Genomic DNA, 18601 nt, shown 5'->3' with positions numbered 1-18601 from the left:
TTTCCCTAAAGCCTCAAGCTCCTTCATACCTCTGTCTCCATTCACTCCTCTCCCCAGAACCTTACCCACGTTGAAGGGAAATGGGGAAGGAGAGAGGGAAGTTTACCATGTTCCACGACTATTTTATACAAGACTTATGCCATCCTTTCTAAGCAAAATTATTATATCCTTTATGCGATATCAGTTGTTTCTTCATTAATAAAAATAATCTTACATTGCTCATTCAACTATTTTGCTGGTCCAGCTGCTTCCCTGTTAGTCATGACCCCACTCTGCCCAGCCAAGGTCAGAGGAGCAACCTCTGGCCATGTAACAGAGCCAGGTCACCTGGCCCACATTGAGATGGAACCCATGGCCTTGCCTACACAACTCTGATCTCCAGAAAACGTTTCTTCTAGAGACTCAGGACTGAATGATTGAGGCAAGCATTACATGATGAGAAATGTTTCTAATCCATCTCATGCCCAAGTATGTTTTCCTAGTCTCCAACATGGCAACGCCCTGCAGTCCTAGAGAAGTTAGCTTTCATTTCATACGTGAAATAGATTCTGAGAGTATCTTTTTATGTGACAGAGAATACTTCCTTATTAGTAAAAATATTCCACTGCCATGGCCAATGTAGTGATAACACAGTCCACTTGCTCGTTACAGGACCACTTATAAAGGGCCAATGTGCCAGCAGATCTGAGCTGATTATCATCCTGGTGGGCAAAACAGGAACCGGCAAAAGTGCTACAGGGAACAGCATCCTCAGGAAGCAAGCATTTGAATCAAAGCTGAGTTCCCAGACCTTGACTAAGACTTGCAGCAAAAGTCGGGGAAGCTGTGGAAATAGAGAGATGGTCATCATTGACACACCCGATATGTTTTCTGGGAAGGATCACTCTGAATCCCTGTACAAAGAAGTGCAGAGATGCTACTGGCTCTCTGCACCAGGACCCCACGTGCTGCTCCTGGTGACTCAGCTGGGCCGCTATACCTCACAGGACCAGGAGGCTGCACAGAGGGTGAAGGAGATCTTTGGGGAGGATGCCATGGGACACACAATTGTCCTCTTTACCCACAAGGAAGACCTCAATGGTGGCTCCTTGATGGATTACGTGAGTGACTCAGATAACAAAGCCCTAAGCAAGCTGGTGGCAGCATGTGGTGGGCGAATCTGTGCCTTTAATAACCATGCTGAAGGGAGCAATTGGGATGACCAAGTGAAGGGGCTAATGGACTTGATTGAGGATCTGTTGATGGAGAAAAATGGTGATCACTATACCAATGAGCTGTACAGCCTAGTCCAGAGGCTTGAATGTGGACCTGTGGGGTCAGATGAAAGATTAAAGAATTTCAGAGAGAGCCTGATGAAGTACATGGCAACTCAGAGAAGTTATATAGCCTTGGCTGAAGCAAATTGCCTAAAAAGAACCTTAATCAAAACAAAACTGTGTGTTTTATTTTGTATTCGGTTGTGTCTCAGATTGCTAATTCTGTTGTTTTGCATATTGTACAGCATGTGCCATTTGTTTTGTTGCTTACTCTTTGGTATGTGCAATTTATTCTGCAGCTTGCTGTTTATTATACTCAAAAAGTTAATGATAATTTTGAGAATGGTCATTAGACTAGAACTCAGGACTCCTAGGTTATAGTTAAAGATCCCAGTTATTATTTACTCACTGTCATATACTGGGGGAAAACAGTGCTTTCCCTGTAAAATGTGATATCTGATGTCAGAGTTGAGATTCTATGAAATGTGTAAATCTTAGCATCACTCCAATTATTAATCAACCAAATCAAACTATAAGTTACTGTTTGCATTGAAATGACATGGATGAACCTGGAAACCATCATTCTCAGCAAACTGACACAAGAGCAGAAAATCAAACACCGTATATTCTCACTCATAGGTGGGTGTTGAACAATGAGAACACATGGACACAGGGAGGGGACCACTACACACTGGGGTCCGTTGGGGGGAAATGGGGGAGGGGCGGGGGGTGGGGAGGTGGGAAGACATAGCATGGGGAGAAATGACAGATACAGGTGAGGGGACAGAAGGCAGCAAACCACACTGCCAAGTGTGTACCTATGCAACAATCTTGCATGTTCATCACATGTACCCCAAAACCTAAAATGCAATAAAAATAAATAAATAAATAAATAAAAAAGAAATGTAATATCAAAGCCTTTTGAAATCTGTAAGCATAAAATTCCTCTCATTTGCAAATCTGTAAAGCTAGTTTTATGTGCCTAAAAACTCCTTTTCTTCTTTATAGTACTACTATTTTTACTGAATATAATGAAAATGGCAATAAAATAATAATACATTAAATGTAAAGTTCCTTTGGTCATATGTCATTAATTCTCTCTTGTAGTTTTCTCCTTAGAAGATGGTAAGTGGACACATGACTCATTTCAGCTGTATTTTAGCCCTGACTTCCTTCAGATTTATCATTGAAACATAGATAAAGACAAATGTCAGACAAGATGGTGGACTTGATACTTTGAAGCATTGTCTTGCTAGATGCAAATAGAGGCTACATTTATTAAAAGAAACAGAATTTTTATAGTTGATGAGTTCACCAGAAAAATAAACTCCAAAGGTGGAGCAAACAATATATTTTTTAAAATGAGGAACACAAACTGAAACTGAGGCCTGTGAGGAATAAGTGAACAAGGAAGCCAGAATTGACCAATAGACAAATGTCAATACCAATCCTGAGATGAAGAAATTAATTTTGGGTTGTCAGTAAAATTGGAGAGCTGATTTGGAAGCTTCTACATTAAATTAGGACCTTCCAAGGGACTAAAACTATTACAGATTAGTTGAATTCTTGACATCCAGTAGAAGCAAACACAAATCTTCTCTAGAGGAAAACATATCCAATTTACTTGAGTATTAAGATGGAATTAATTCAGTAAAGTGAACCCAAATCATACCCCTATGAATAAAATCAAAAAGATTAAAAACCCAACAGAGGTAGATTCAGAAACTTTAATATTACAGTACTAGTTACAGTGTATTAAGTAGCTTTGAAATTTTTTTAAAACATACAGCCCAAATGAAAAAGAAACAAAAAAAAACTAAAGATGATGAACTATATCTGAAAAAACTCATAAAGTTTTAATAAATCAAATTATAATTGATTTTTTAAAAAATTAATGATGGATACTCCTATTAATTAGTGGAGAAGTGAATTGATTACATAAACCCCTCCATGGGTATTAATTATAGAAAGTAGACAGATGAAAAAAGAGAGTTTCTCTCAAACATTGCATGCATTTGTATTAAAATCTGGAACAACAAAAGATACAGACTATCACTGCTTCATTTAGTATTTTACCACACATCTTATCTATCTAATAAGATAAGAAAAAGAAATAAAAATAAAAGGTATGAGCACTGTAAAGAAAGAAAACCAATAATTTTTAGATAGATAATTAGAGGTAATACAAGTAGAGCAATGACTCTCAATATAATAGCAACTTTTTAAAAGCTATGACACTTCCATGTCCTAACAACAGACAGAAAAACTGAATGCAAAAAATAAAGTCCAAACTTCCTTGCCAGAAGAAAATACCCTAACAAGGATCAGATACCCCCTTCCTGCTCCATGTGAGACAACAAAAAAATAGACAAATGATATTAAATGACAGTGTTAAAGGCAATGAACATCAGGTAACAAAAAAGAGTAATCACTGAGCATTGGAAAACAAGACAAGAGTTTCAATTGTCCCAGCCCTCTGTCTTGAGAGAGTTTTCAGGTTACAACACAGAGAGGGTATAGCAGACAGACCCTATGTTGACTTCAAATGATTCCTGGCTCCTGGTGTTCACACCTTTGTAGAACTCCCCCGCTTGAGTGTGAGTGGGATCTGAGACCTACTTCAAACCAATAGAACATGGCATAGGTGATGGAATGTCACTCCAGTGATTTATATGGCTGTACAAAGACTTGTTTTTCCTCTCCTTTTGGCCTTCAAGGAGCAAATTTCCATTTTGTGAACTGCCTATGAACAGGACTAAGTGGCAGAGAACTGCAAGTGGCCTGTAGCCAACATCCAGGAAAAAGTCAAAATCCTCAGTCGCAGCCACAAATAAATAAATTCTGTCAACATCCTGAGGATTCAGATCTTTCCCCACTCAAGCCTCTGATAAAACTTAAACTAGTATTACAGCCTGGTGAAACCCCAAAGCAGAGAACATACAGTTAAGCTATGTTTGCACTCCTTGCCCACACTAATCTTGAGATAATAAATCTATGCTGTTTTAAGTTGCTAAGTTCATGGTAATTTGTTATGCAGCATTAAAAAACTAACATTTATGGAAACCAGGTGGAGCCTGGTAGACCTCCTGATTTGAGAAGATGGAACTGGGATTCTGGAGATACAATAGTGGCTAAGAGTTCACAGAACAGAGTCTGAGAGAGGAGAGAGCTACACAGAAAGAGGAATCCAGCACCTGAAGAGAGTCCTCCTTGAGTCTTCAATTGAATGCTGATCAGCACACACATGTGGTGAAGCACCCTGAGGTGACAAAAAGAACCAGTCAAGAAGATCAGAGGAAACAGTGTCCTGCACTCACCATGGACCAGGAATAAGATTGGTCCCCACCAAAAGAAACAAAAAAGCTGTGATTTGTGTGGCATTGGGGAGAGTTCACAGAAGAGCCTTGCCTCAGTAGTGGGAAATAATTGGTTGTAGACTGAAAACATATCAAGTATGCCTAACAAATCTTAAAAACAAGACATGAAGGATTAAACTGTTTCCAAGTAACTTAAATGCATCCCAGAAGAAAGCTCAAGAATATTTTCAGAAGTACAATAATATTCAGCACATAATAACGTCAAAACCAGAAGTCTGACACCCAATAAAAAAATACCAAACATGAAAATATTCAATAAAGTACTGTCAAACTCATTGCAACAGCACATCAAAAAGCTTATCCATCATGATCAAGTAGACTTCATTCCAGGGATGCAAGACTGGTTAAACATATGCAAGTCTATAAACGTAATCCACCACATAAACAAAACCAAAGACAAAAACCACATGATTATCTCAATAGATGCAGAGAACACCTTCAACGAAATTCAACAGCGCTTTATGCTAAAAACTCTCAATAAACTAGGTATTGAAGGAACATGTCCCAAAGCAATAAAAGCTATTTATGACAAACCTACAGCCAATATCATACTGAATGGGCAAAAACTGGAAGCATTCCCCTTGAAATCTGGCACCAGACAAGGATGCCCTCTCTCACCACTCCTATTCAATATAGTACTGGAAGTTCTAGCCAGAGCAATAAGGCAAGAAAAGAAAATTAAAGGGTATTCAATTAGGAAAAGAGGAAGTCAAACTGTCTCTATTTGCAGACAACATGATTGTATATTCAGAGGATCCTATCATCTCAGCCCAAAATCTCCTGAAACCGATAAGCAACTTCAGCAAAGTCTCAGGATACAAAATCAATGTGCAGAAATCACAAGCATTTCTATACACCAATAACAGACTAACAGAGAGCCAAATCCTGAGCAAACTACCATTCAAAATTGCTACAAAGAGAATAAAATACCTAGGAATACAACTAATAAAGGATGTAAAGGACCTCTTCAAGGAGAACTACAAGCCACTGCTCAAGGAAATAAGAGAGGACACAAACAGATGGAGAAACATTCCATGCTCATGGTTAGGAAGAATCAATATTGTGAAAATAGCCATACTGCCCAAAGTAATTTATAAATTCAATACTATCCCCATCAAGCTACCAATGACCTTCTCCACAGAACTGGATAAAAACACCTTAAACTTCATATGGAACCAAAGAGAGCCTGCATAGCCAAGACAATCCTAAGCAAAAAGAACAAAGCCAGAGGTATCACGCTACCTGATTTCAAACTATACTACAGGCTACAGTAATCAAAACAGCATGGCACTGGTACTAAAACAGAGATATAGACAAATGGAAACCAACATTTGTTTACGTACCAAGAGGCCCTGGAGGCAATGCCACATGTCTACAAGCATCTTTGACAAACCTAACAAAAACAAGCAATGGGGAAAGGATTCCCTGTTTAATAAATGGTGTTGGGAAAACAGGCTAGCCATATGCAGAAATCAGAAACTGGACACTTTCCTGACACCTTACACTAAAATTAACTCCAGATGGATTAAAGACTTAAACATAAGACCTAACACCATAAAAATCCTAGAAGAAAACTTAGGCAAAACCATTCAGGACATAGGCATAGGCAAGGACTTCATGACCCAAACACCAAAAGCATTGGCAACAAAAGCCAAAATAGACAAATGGGATCTAATTAAGCTCCAGAACTTCTGTACAGCAAAAGAAATAGTCATTAGAGTGAACTAGCAACCAACAGAATGGGAAAAAATTTTTGCAATCTACCCATCTGACAACAGGCTAATATCCAGAATCTACAAAGAACTAAAACATATTTACAAGAAAAAAAACAAGCCCATGCAAAAGTGGGTGAAGGATATGAATAGACACTTTTAAAAAGAAGACATATATGAAACCAACAAACATATGAAAACATGCTCATCATCACTGATTATTAGAGAAATGCAAATCAAAACCACGTTGAGATACCATCTCACGCCAGTTAGAATGGCAATCATTAAAAAATCTGGAGACAACACATGCTGGAGAGGATGTGGAGAAATAGGAACACTTTTACACTGTTGGTAGGAGTGTAAATTAGTTCAACCATTGTGGAAGACAGTGTGGCGCTTCCTCAAGGACCTAGAAATAGAAATTCCATTTGACCCAGAAATCCCATTACTGGGTGTATGTCCAAAGGATTATAAATCATTCTGTTATAAAGACACATTCACACGTATGTTCATAGTGGCACGGTTTACAATAATAAAGACCTGAAACCAACCCAAATGCCCATTGATGATAGACTGGACAAGGAAAATGTGGCACATATACACCGTGGAATATTATGCAGCCATAAAAAAACAATGAGTTCCTGTCCTTTGTAGGGACATGGATGAATCTGGAAACCATCATTCTCAGTAAACTGACACAAGAACAGAAAATCAAACACCACATGTTCTCACTCATAGGCAGGTGTTGAACAATAAGAACACATGTACACAGGGAGGGGAGCATCACACACTGGGGTCTATTGGAGGGGGCAAGGGAGGGACAGTGGGGAGGTGGGGAGGTTGGGGAGGGATAACATGGGAAGAAATGCAAGATGTAGGTGATGGGGGGATGGAAGCAGCAAACCACATTTCCATGTGTGTACCTATGCAACAATCCTGCATGATCTGCACGTGTACCCCAGAACCTAAAGTACAATAAAAAAGAAAGTCAGCAAGAAAATACGACCAATGAGGAAGAAATAAATCAATGAATAAATACCAGCCCAGAACTGACAAAAGTGTTAGAATTATCAGCCAACGACAATTAACACAGTTCTTACATCTGTATTCTATATGTTAAAATAGTTAAGTAGTAAGATGGAAGACATTAAAAATATCCAAATTTAACTTCGAAATAAAACCTACCATAAAAGATATAAGAAGTACACTGAATAGGGTTAGCAAAATATTAAACTGAAAAGAAAAAATTAATGAACCTATGATCATCTAAATAGGTGCAGAAAAGGCTTTTGATAAAATTCAAAATCCCTTCATGTTAAAAACCTCTCAGTAAACTTAAGTACTGAAGAAACATACCTTCCAAATAATAAGAGCTATCTATGACAGACCCAGAGCCAACCTCATACTGAATGGGCAAAATCTCAAAGTATGCCTCTTGAAAACTGGCACAAGACAAGGATGTCCTCTCTCACCACTCCCATTCAACATAGCATTGAAAGTCCTGGACAGAGCTCTCAGGCAAGAGAAAGAAATAAAACAGAGTATTAAAAGAGAGTTTGTTTCTCTCTTCCAGTTGAGAAGAGAGAAATTTACACTATCCTGTTTGCAGACAATGTGAGCCTATATCTAGAAAATCCCATAGTTTTAGCACAAAAGCTCCTTCAGCTCATGAGTAACTTCAGCAAAGTCTAAGGATACAAAATCAATGTAGAAAAATCACTAGTATTCCTATATACCAACAACAGTCAAGCCAAGAGGTAACTCAGGAATGCAATCTCATTCACAATTACCTCAAAAAGAAGAAATATTTAGGAACACAGCTGACTAGGGAGGTGAAAGATCTCTATAATGAGAACTACAAAACACTGCTTAAAGAAGTCAGAGATGACACAAACAAATAAAAAATATATACTATGCTCATGGATAAGAAGAATCAATATTGTTAAACTGACCATACTGCCCAATGTAATTTATAGATTCAATGCTATTCCTAGCAAACTACCGACATTCTTCACCGAACTAGAAAAAAAAACTATTTTAAAATTCATATGGAATCAAAACAGCCTTAATAGCCAAGGTGATCCGGAGCAAAAAGAACAAAGCTGGAAGCATCATGCTACCCAACTTCAAACTATACTGCGGAGCTACAGTAACCAAAATAACATAGTACTGGTACAAAAACAGACACATAGCCAGTGGAAGAGAATGGAAAGGCCAGAAATAAGGCCACCCACCTACAACCACCTGCCAAAAATAAACAATGGGAAAAGGGCTCCCTATTCAATAAACGGTGCTGGGGTAATTGGCTAGCCAAATGCAGAAGATTGAAACTGAACCCCTTCCTTATGCAATATACAAAAATCAACTCAAGATGGATTAAAGACTTAAATTTAAAACCCAAAAACTATAAAAACTCTGGAAGACAACCTAGACAATATTATTCTGGCCATAAGAACTGGCAAAAAATGTCATGATGAAGATGCCAAAGGCAATTGCAACGAAAGCAAAAACTGACAAATAGGATTCAATTAAAGAACTTGTGCACAGCAAAAGAAGCTATCGACAGAGGACACAGACAACCTACAGAATGGGGGAAAATTTTTACAAGCTATGCACCTGCCAAAGATCTAATATCCAGCATCTGTAAGGAACTTAAGCAAATTTATAAGGAAAAAACAACCCCATTAAAAAGTGAGTAAAGGACATGAACAGACACTTTTCAAAACAAGACATACATGTGAGCCAGCAAGCATATATAAAAAAAAAAAGCTCAATATCACTGATCATTAGAGAAATACAAAATAAAACTACAATGAGATACCATCTCACACCAGTCCAATGGCTATTACAAAAAAGTAAAAAATAATAATAATAATAACAAATGCTGGCAAGGCTGCAGAGAAAAGGGAACACTGATACACTTTTGATAAGAGTGTAAATTAGTTCAGCCATTGTGGAAAACAGTGTGGCAATTCCTCAAAGAGCTAAAAACAGAACTACTACTCAACCCACCAATCCCATTACTGGGTATATACTCAAAGAAATATAAATCATTCTATCATAAAGACACACATGCATGTGTATGTTCATTGCAGCACTATTCACAACGGCAAAGACATGGAATCAACCTAATGCCCATGAATGGTAGACTGGATAAAGGAAATGTGGTACATATACACTGTGGAATACTACACAGCCATAGAAAAGAATGAGATCATGCCCTTTGCAGGAACATGAATGGAACTGGAGGCCATCATCCTTAGAAAACAAATGCAGGAATAGAAAACTAAATACACATGTTCTCATGTGGGAGTCAAATGATGAGAACACACGGACACAAAGAGAAGAACAACAGACACTGGGGCCTACTTTAGGGTGGGGGATGGGAGAAGTAAAAGAAACAGAAAAAACACCTATTGGGTACTAGGTTTAGTATCTGGGTGGCAAAATAATCTGTACAACAAACCCTTGTGACACAAGTTTACCTATATAATAAACCTGCACATTTACACCTGAACCTAAAAATTTAAAAAGAGAAAGGATTAATGAACTTGACACAGCAATAGAAATGTCCCAACAGAGAAAACATATGCACACACACACATGCACATGCACACACACACGCACACGCACACACACACACACACACAAAGAATAATAGTCACTTTCAAAGAACAGAGTTCTCATGAGAGTGAGCAAGTTCTCATGAGCTATGGTTGTTTAAAAGTGTGCAGCACTGGGCAAGATGGCCAAATAGGAACAACTCTGGTCTGAAGCTTCCAGCAAGACTGACACAGAAGTTGGGTGATTTCTGCATTTCCAACTGCAGTACTCAATTCATCTCATTGGGACTAGTTAGACAGTGGATACCACACATGGAGAGTAAGCAGAAGCAGGGTTGGGGGGGGCGGGTTACCTTGCCTAGGAAGTGCAAGGGGCTGGGGAACTACCTCCCCTGGCCAAGGAAAGCCATAGGGGACTGTGCTATCCAGCCCAGATATTATGCTTTTCCTGCAGTTTTTGCAACTCAAAAACCAGGAGATTCCCTGGTGTGCTTACACCACCAGGGCCCTGGATTTCAAGCACAAAACTGGGCGGCTGTTTGAGCAGACACCAAGCTAAGTGCAGGAGTTTTTGTTTTTTTTGGTTTTTGTTTTGTTTTGTTTTGTTTTGTTTTTTTTTGTTTGTTTGTTTTTTGTTTTTTTTTTTGGTACAACAGTGGCACCTGGAACCCCAGCAAGAAAGAACCATTCACTCCCCTGGAAACGAGGCTGAAGCCAGGGAGCCAAGTGGTCTTGCTCAGTGGGTCCCACTCCCACAGAGCCTAGCAAGCTAAGAATTACAGGCTTGAAATTCTTGCTGCCAGCACAGCAGTCAGAAGTCACCCTGGGATGATCATGCTTGGTGTGGAGAGGAGTGTCCACCAGTACTGAGGCTTGAGTAGGTGGTTTTCCCCAGACAGTGTTGAGGAAGCTGGGAAGTTCAAACTGTGTGGAAATCACTGCAGTGCAGCAAAGTGGTTCAAGCCAGACTGCCTCTGTAGATTCCTCCACACTAGGCAGAGTATCTCTGAAAGGAAGGCAGAAGCCTCAGTCAAGGGCTTATTGATAAAACTCCCATCTCTCTGGGACAGAGCAACAGGGCTAAGGGACAGCTGTGGGCACAGCTTCAACAGACTTAAATGTTCCTGCCTACTGGCTCTGAAAAGAGCAGTATATCTCCCAGCACAGCACTCAAGCTCTGCTAAGGGACAGATTGCTTCCTCAGGTGGGTCCCTGTGCCCCATGCCTCCTAACTGGGAGACACCTCCCAGCAGGGATCAACAGACATCTCATAGAGGAGTGGCTGGCATCACACAGGTGCGCTTCTGAGACAAAACTTCTAGAGGAATGAGCAGGCAGCAATCTTTGCTGTTCTGCAGCCTCCATGGGTGATACCTGGACAAACAGTCTGGAGTAGACCTCCAGCAAACTGCAACAGACCTGCAGAAGAGGCAGCTGAGTGTTAGAAGAAAACCTAGCAAACAGAAAGCAATAACATCAACATCTACAAACAGGGCAGCCACAGAAAAACCCCATCAAAAGGCTATCAGCATCAAAGATCAAAGGTAGATAAATACACAAAGATGAGGAAAAGCCAGCACAAAAATGCTGAAAATTCCAAAAAGCAGAATATCTCTTCTTCAAATGATTACAACTCCTCTCCAGCAAGGGCATAAAACTTGACAGAAAATGAGTTTGACAAATTGATAGAAATAGTCTTCAAAAGGTGGATAATAACAAACTCCTCTGAGCTAAAGGAACATGTTCTAACCCAATGCAAGGAAGGTAAGAACTTTGATTAAGTGTTACAGGAACTGCAAACTTGAATAACTAGTTTAGAGAAGAACATAAATGACATGATGTAGCTGAAAAACACAGCATGAGAACTAACTTCATGAAGCATACACAAGTATCAATAGCTGAACTGATCAAGCAGAAGAAAGGATATCAGAGATTGAAGATCAAATTAATGAAATAAAGTGTGAGGACAAGATTAGAGAAAAAAGGATGAAAAGGAACAAACAAAACCTCTAAAAAATATGGGACTATGTGAAAAGACCAAACCTATATTTGATTGGTGTTTCTGAAAGTTAGATTTGTGTTCCTGAAAGTGACAGGGAGAATGGAACCAAGTTGGAAAACACTTCAAGATATTATCCAGGAGAACTTTCCCAACTTTGCAAGACAGGCCGTCATTCAAATTCAGGAAATACAGAGAACACCACTAATATACTTACCGAGAAGAGCAATCCCAAGACACATAATCATCAGATTCTCCAAGGTTGAAATGAAGAAAAAAATGTTAAGGGCAGTCAGAGGGAAAAGCCAGGTAACCTACAAAGGAAAGCCCATCAGACTAACAGCATATGTCTCTGCAGAAACCAAACAAGCCAGAAGAGAGTGGGGACCAATATTCAACATTCTTAAGGAAAATAATTTTCAACCCAGAATTTCACATCCAGCCAAACTAAGCTTTATAAGCAAATGAGAAGTAAAATCTTTTACAGACAAGCAAATGCTGAGGGATTTTGTCATCATTGGACCTGACTTACAAGAGCTCCTGAAAAATCCACTAACTATGGAAAGGAAAAACTGGTGCCAGCCACTGCAAAAACATACCAAAATCTAAAGACTAACAACGCTATGAACAAACTGCATCAACTAATGGGCAAAATAAACAGCTAACATCATGATGACAGGATCAAATTCACACAAAATAATATTAACATTAAATGTAAATGGGCTAAATGCCCAAATTAAAAGACACAGACTGGCAAATTAGATGAAGCGTCGAGACCCATCTGTGTCCTGTATTCAGGAGACCCATTTCACATGCAAAGACACACATAGGCTCAAAATAAAGGGATGGAGGAATATTTACCAAGGAAATGGAAATCAAAAAACAGCAGGGGTTGCAATCCTAGTCTCTAATAAAACAAACTTTAAACCAACAAAAATCAAAAAGACAAAGAAGGGCATTGCATAATGATAAAGGGATGAATGCAACAAAAAGAACTAACTATCCTAAACACATATGCACCCAATGCAGGAGCACCCAGATTTATAAAGCAAGGTCTTAGATACCTACAAAAACACTTAGACACCCACACAATAATAGTGGGAGACTTTAATACCCAACTGTCAGTATTAGAAAGATCAACAAGATAAAAAATTAACACATATTCAGGAATTGAACTCAGCTCTGGACCAAGCAGACCTAATAGACATCTACAGAACTCTCCACCCCAAATTGACAGAATATACATATACATATACATATACATATACAGCATCACATAGCACTTATTCTAAAATTGATCATGTAATCAGAATTAAAACATTCAGCAAATGCAAAAGAACAGAAATCATAACCAACAGTCTCTCAGATAACAGTGCAATCAAATTAGAACTCAGGATTAAGAAACTCACTCCAAATCAGACAACTACGTGGAAACTGAACAACCTGCTTCTGAATGATTACTGGGTAAATAATGAAATTAAGGCAGAAATAACAAAGTGTTTTGAAACCAATGAGAACAATGGCACAATGTAACAATCTCTGGAACACAGCTAAAGCAGTGTAAAGGGGGAAATTTATAGCACTAAATGCCCACATCAGAAAGCAGGAAAGATCTAAAATCAACACCCTAAATCACAATTAAAAGAACTAGAGAAGCAAGAGCAAACATTCAAAAGCTAGCAGAAGACAAAAAATAACTAAGATTGGCTGGGCATGGTAGCTGAAGCCTACAATCCCAGCACTTTGGGGGGCCAAGTCAGGCAGATCACAAAGTCAGGATATCAAGACCATCCTGGCCAACATGGTCAAACCCCGTCTCTACTAAAATACAAAATAAATAGCTGATGTGGTGGCGCATGTCTGTAGCTCCAGCTACTAGGGAGGCTGAGGCAAGGGACTCACTTGAACACAGGAGGTGAAGGTTGCAGTGTGTAGAGATTGTACCACTGTACTTCAGCCTGGTGACAGAGCAAGACTCCATCTAAAAAAAAAGAGAGAAAAGAAATAACTAAGATCAGAGCAGAACTGAAGGAGATAGAGACACAAAAAACCCTTCAAAACATTAATGAATCCAGGAACTGGTTTTTTGAAAAGATTAACAAAATAGACTTCTAGCCAGACTAATAAAGAAGAAAAGAGAAGAGAAGAATCAAATAGACACAATAAAAAATGATTAAGGGGATGTTACCACTGATCCCACAGAAATACAAACAACCATCAGAGAATACTATAAACACCTACATGCAAATAAACTAGAAAATCTAGAAGAGGCTGGGCATGGTGGCACACACCTGTAATCCCAGCACTTTGGGAGGCCAAGGCAGATGGATCACCTGAGGTCAGGAGCTTGAGACCAGCATGACCAACATCAAGAAACCCAACTCTACTAAAAATACAAAATTAGCTGGGTGTGGCAGTGCATGCCTTTTAATTTCAGCTACTTGGGAGACTGAGGCTGGAGAATCACTTGAGCCCAGGAGGCAGACATTGCGGTGAGCTGCAATCACGCCATTTCACTACAGCCTGGGCAACAAGGTGAAACTCAAAGAGGGAGAGAGAGAGGGAGAAAGAGGGAGAGAGAGAGAAAGAGAGAGAGAGAGAGAGAGAGAGAGAGAGAGAGAGAGAGAAGGAGAGAGAGAAAGAGAGAAAGAAAGAGAGAAAATGGGAGAATTTAATAAGTGGTGCTGGGAAAACTGGTTAGCCATAAGCAGAAAACTGAACCTATCCCTTCCTTATACCTTATACAAAAATTAACTCAAAAGAAAAGAAATCTAGAAGAAATGGATAAATTCCTGGACACATATGCCCTCCCAAGACTAAACCAGGGAGAAGTTGAATCCCTGAATAGACCAATAACAAGTTATAAAATTGAGTTAGTTATTAATAGCCTACCAACCAAAAAAAGTCCAGGACCAGAAGGATTCACAGATGAATTCTTCCAGAGGTACAAAGAGGAGGTGGTACCCTTCCTTCTGAAGCTATTCCAAACAATAGAAAAAGAGGGGCTACTCCCTAACTCATTTTATAAGGCCAGCATCATCCTGATATTCAAAACCTGGCAGACACAACAACAACGAAAAACTTTCAGCCTGATATTCCTAATGAACACTGATGCAAAAATCCTCAATAAAATGCTGACAAACCAAATCCAGCAGCACATCAAAAAGTTTTTCTACTATAATCAAGTTGGCTTTCTCCCTGGCATACAAGGCTGGTTCAACATACACAAATCAATAAACATAATCCATCACATAAACAGAACCAATGGAAAAAAAAAACACATGATTATCTCAATAGCTGCAGAAAAGGCCTTCAATGAAACTCCCCATCCCTTCATGCTAAAAACTCTCAATAAACTAGGTATTGATGGAATGTATCTCAAAATAATAAGAGCTATTTATGACAGACCCACAGCCAATATCATACTGAATTGGAAGAAGCTGCAAGTATTCCCTTTGAAAACCAGCACAAGACAAGGATGCCCTCTCTCACCACTTCTATTCAATATAGTATTGAAAGTTCTGGCCAGGGCAATCAGGCAAGAAAAAGAAATAAAAAGTATTCAAATAGGAAGTGAGGAAGTCAAATTTTCTCTGTTTACAGATGACATGATTGTATATTTAGAAAACCCCATTGTCTCAGCCTAAAAGCTCCTTAAGCTGATAAGCAACTTCAGGAAAGTCTCAGGATACAAAAATCAATGTCCAAAAATCACAAGCATTCATATACACCCATAACAGACTAACAGAGAACAAAATTATGAGTTAACATCCATTACAATTGCTACAAAGAGAATAAAATACGTAGGAATACAACTTACAAGGAATGTGAAGGACCTCTTCAAGGAGAACTACAAACCACTGGAGAGGACACAAACAGATGGAAAAACATTCCATGCTCATGGATAGGAAGAATCAATATCATGAACATGGCCATACTGCCCAAAGTCATTTATAGATTTAATGCTATTCTCATCAAGCTACCATTGACTTTCTTCACAGAATTAGAAAAAACTACTTTAAATTTCATATGGAACCAAAAGAGAGCCTGTATAGCCAAGACAATCCCAAGCAAAAAGAACAAAGCTGGAGGCATCACGCTATCTGACTTCAAACCGTGCTACAATGCTACAGTAACCAAAACAACATTGTACTGGTACCAAAACAGATTATGTAGACCAATGGAACAGAACAGAGGTTTCAGAAATAACACCACACATATACAACCATCGGATCTTCAACAAACCTGACAAAAACAAGTAATTTGAAAACGATTCCCTGTTTAATAAGTGGTGCTGGGAAAACTGGCTAACCAGTTTTGCAGAAAACTGAAACTGTACCCCTTCCTTATACCTTATACAAAAATTAACTCAGGATGGATTACAGACTTTAATGTAAAGCCTAAAACCATAAAAACCCTAGAAGAAAACCTAGGCAATACCAGTCAGGACATAAGCATGGGCAAAGACTTCATGAGTAAAGCACCAAAAGCAACTGCAACAAACGCCAAAATTGACAAATGTGATCTAATTTAAACTAAAGAGCTTCTGCACAGAAAAAGAATTTATCATCAGAATTAGCAGACCACCTACAGAGTGGGAGAATATTTTTGCAATCTATCCATCTGACGAAGTCGAATATCCAGAATCTACAAGGAATGTAAACCAATTTACAAAAACAAAACAAACAACCCCATCAAAAAGTGGGCAAAAGATATGAACAGACACTTCTCAAAGAAAGACATTTATGTGACCAAAAAACATATGAAAAAAAGCTCATCATCACTGTTCATTAGAGAAATGCAGATCAAAACTGCAATGAGATACCGTCTCACACCAGTTAGAATGGTTATCACTAAAAAGTCAGGAAACAACAGATGCTGGTGAGGATGGGGAGAAATAGGAACGTTTTTACAGTATTGGAGGGAGCATAAACTAGTTCAACCATTGTGGAGGACAGTGTGGGTATTCCTCAAGGATCTAGAACCAGACCATTTGACCCAACAATTCCATTTCTGAGTACATACCCAAAGGATTATAAATCATTCTGCTATAAAGATACATGTACATGTATGTTTACTACAACACTATTCACAATAGCAAACACTTGGAACCAACCCACATGCCCATCAATGATAGAATGGATAAAGAAAATGTGGCGCATATACACCATGAATACCATGCAGCCATAAAAAACAATGAGTTTATGTACTTTTCAGGGACATGGATGAAGCTGGAAACCTTCATTCTCAGCAAACTATAACAGAAACAGAAAGCCAAACACCACATGTTCTCACTCATAAGCAGGAGTTGAACAATAAGAACACATGGACACGGCAAGGGGAACATCACACACCAGGGCCTGTCAGGGGAGGGGGAGTAAGGGGAGGGAGAACATTTGGACAAATACCTAACGCATGCCGGGCTTAAAACTTAGATGACGGTGGGAGAGAGATCCAAGATGGCTGATCACTAGCAGCTCGGGATTGTAGCTCCCAGTGAAAACGCAAAGAATGAAAGGATGCCACACCTTCACATGAATTCTTATTGCTCATGCACCAGGAGATTCCCAGCGGAGGAACCCCACGTGTTGCCAGCGCGACTCTTGTGACCGGCGAGGCGGTTTTGCCAGCGCCTCGGAGCGTCAGTTCTTGGTGCAGAGTCAGAAAAGCACCATCAATCTTAACGCCGCTGATTTAGTCATGCAGTGGGTTGCTCAGATTTCGGCACTGAGAATCAATAAGTTGGACGTCCACTCAGAAACCCAATTACAAAGACGGTAATTATAAAGACCACAGATGGATAAATCTACAACGAAGGGAAGAAAACAGTCAAAAAAGGCCGAGAATACCCAAGATCAGAACGCCTCTTCCTCAGCAGGGGATCCCAGTTCCTCATCAGCAATGAAACAAGGCTTGATGGAGAACGAGTGTGTTCCAATTACAGAAGCAGGCTTCAAAATGTGGATAATAAGAAACTTCTGTGAATTAAAAGAACTTGTTCTAACACAATCTAAAGAAACTAAGAACTTTGAAAAAAGGTTTGACGAAATGTCAACAAGAATACAAAATTTAGAGAGGAAAATAAGTGAACTGATGGAACTGAAAAACACAATACGAGAACTATGTGAAGTATGCACAAGTTTTAACAGCCGAATTAATCAAGCAGAAGAAAAGATATCAGAGGTCAAAGACCAACTCAATGAAATAAAACAAGAAGACAAGATTAGAGAAAAAAGGATAAAAAGGAACAAGCAAAGTCTCCAAGAAATATGGAACTATGTGAAAAGACCTAATCTACACTTGATAGGTGTACCTGAATGTGATGAAGAGAATGAATCCAAGCTGGAAAATATGCTTCAGGATATTATTCAGGAAAATTTTCCCAACTTAGTAAGGCAGGATAATATTCAACTCCAGGTAATACAGAGAACACCACAGAGATATTCCTCAAGAAGAGCAACTCCAAGGCACATAATCATCAGATTCACCAGGGTTGAAATGAAGGAGAAAATACTAAGGGCAGCCAGAGAGAAAGGTCAGGTTACCCACAAAGGGAAGCCTATCAGACTTACAGCAGATCTCTCAGCAGAAACCTTACAAGCCAGAAGAGAGTGGGGACCAATATTCAACATCCTTAAAGAAAAGAACTTTCAACCAAGAATTTCACATCCAGCCAAACTAAGCTTCATAAGTG

General features: G+C 39.1%; 1 protein-coding gene and 1 long non-coding RNA gene across 2 annotated transcripts in view; one reads left to right on the top strand and one right to left on the bottom strand.

The window, feature by feature from the left end:
- The window catches only part of GIMAP2 (GTPase, IMAP family member 2), a 29199-nt gene extending 27293 nt beyond the window's left edge, over nt 1–1906 (top strand). Inside the window, exon 7 of the mRNA XM_039472865.2 lies at nt 652–1906. Coding sequence (XP_039328799.2) covers nt 652–1637 — 986 coding nt within the window. The 3' untranslated portion in view covers nt 1638–1906. The remainder of the gene's footprint in view (nt 1–651) is intronic.
- LOC141580005 (uncharacterized) overlaps nt 1–18601 on the bottom strand; it is an 80818-nt gene that overhangs the window by 27260 nt on the left and 34957 nt on the right. The window contains exon 2 of the long non-coding RNA XR_012511992.1: nt 13810–13888. This is a non-coding gene — a long non-coding RNA (uncharacterized LOC141580005). The remainder of the gene's footprint in view (nt 1–13809; nt 13889–18601) is intronic.

This window comes from Saimiri boliviensis, chromosome 10, assembly GCF_048565385.1.
Source record: "Saimiri boliviensis isolate mSaiBol1 chromosome 10, mSaiBol1.pri, whole genome shotgun sequence".
In the NCBI taxonomy this organism is placed as follows: domain Eukaryota; kingdom Metazoa; phylum Chordata; class Mammalia; order Primates; family Cebidae; genus Saimiri; species Saimiri boliviensis.
The sequence above is the reverse complement of the archived record's forward strand: the minus strand, read 5'-3'. Positions and strand labels throughout refer to the sequence as shown.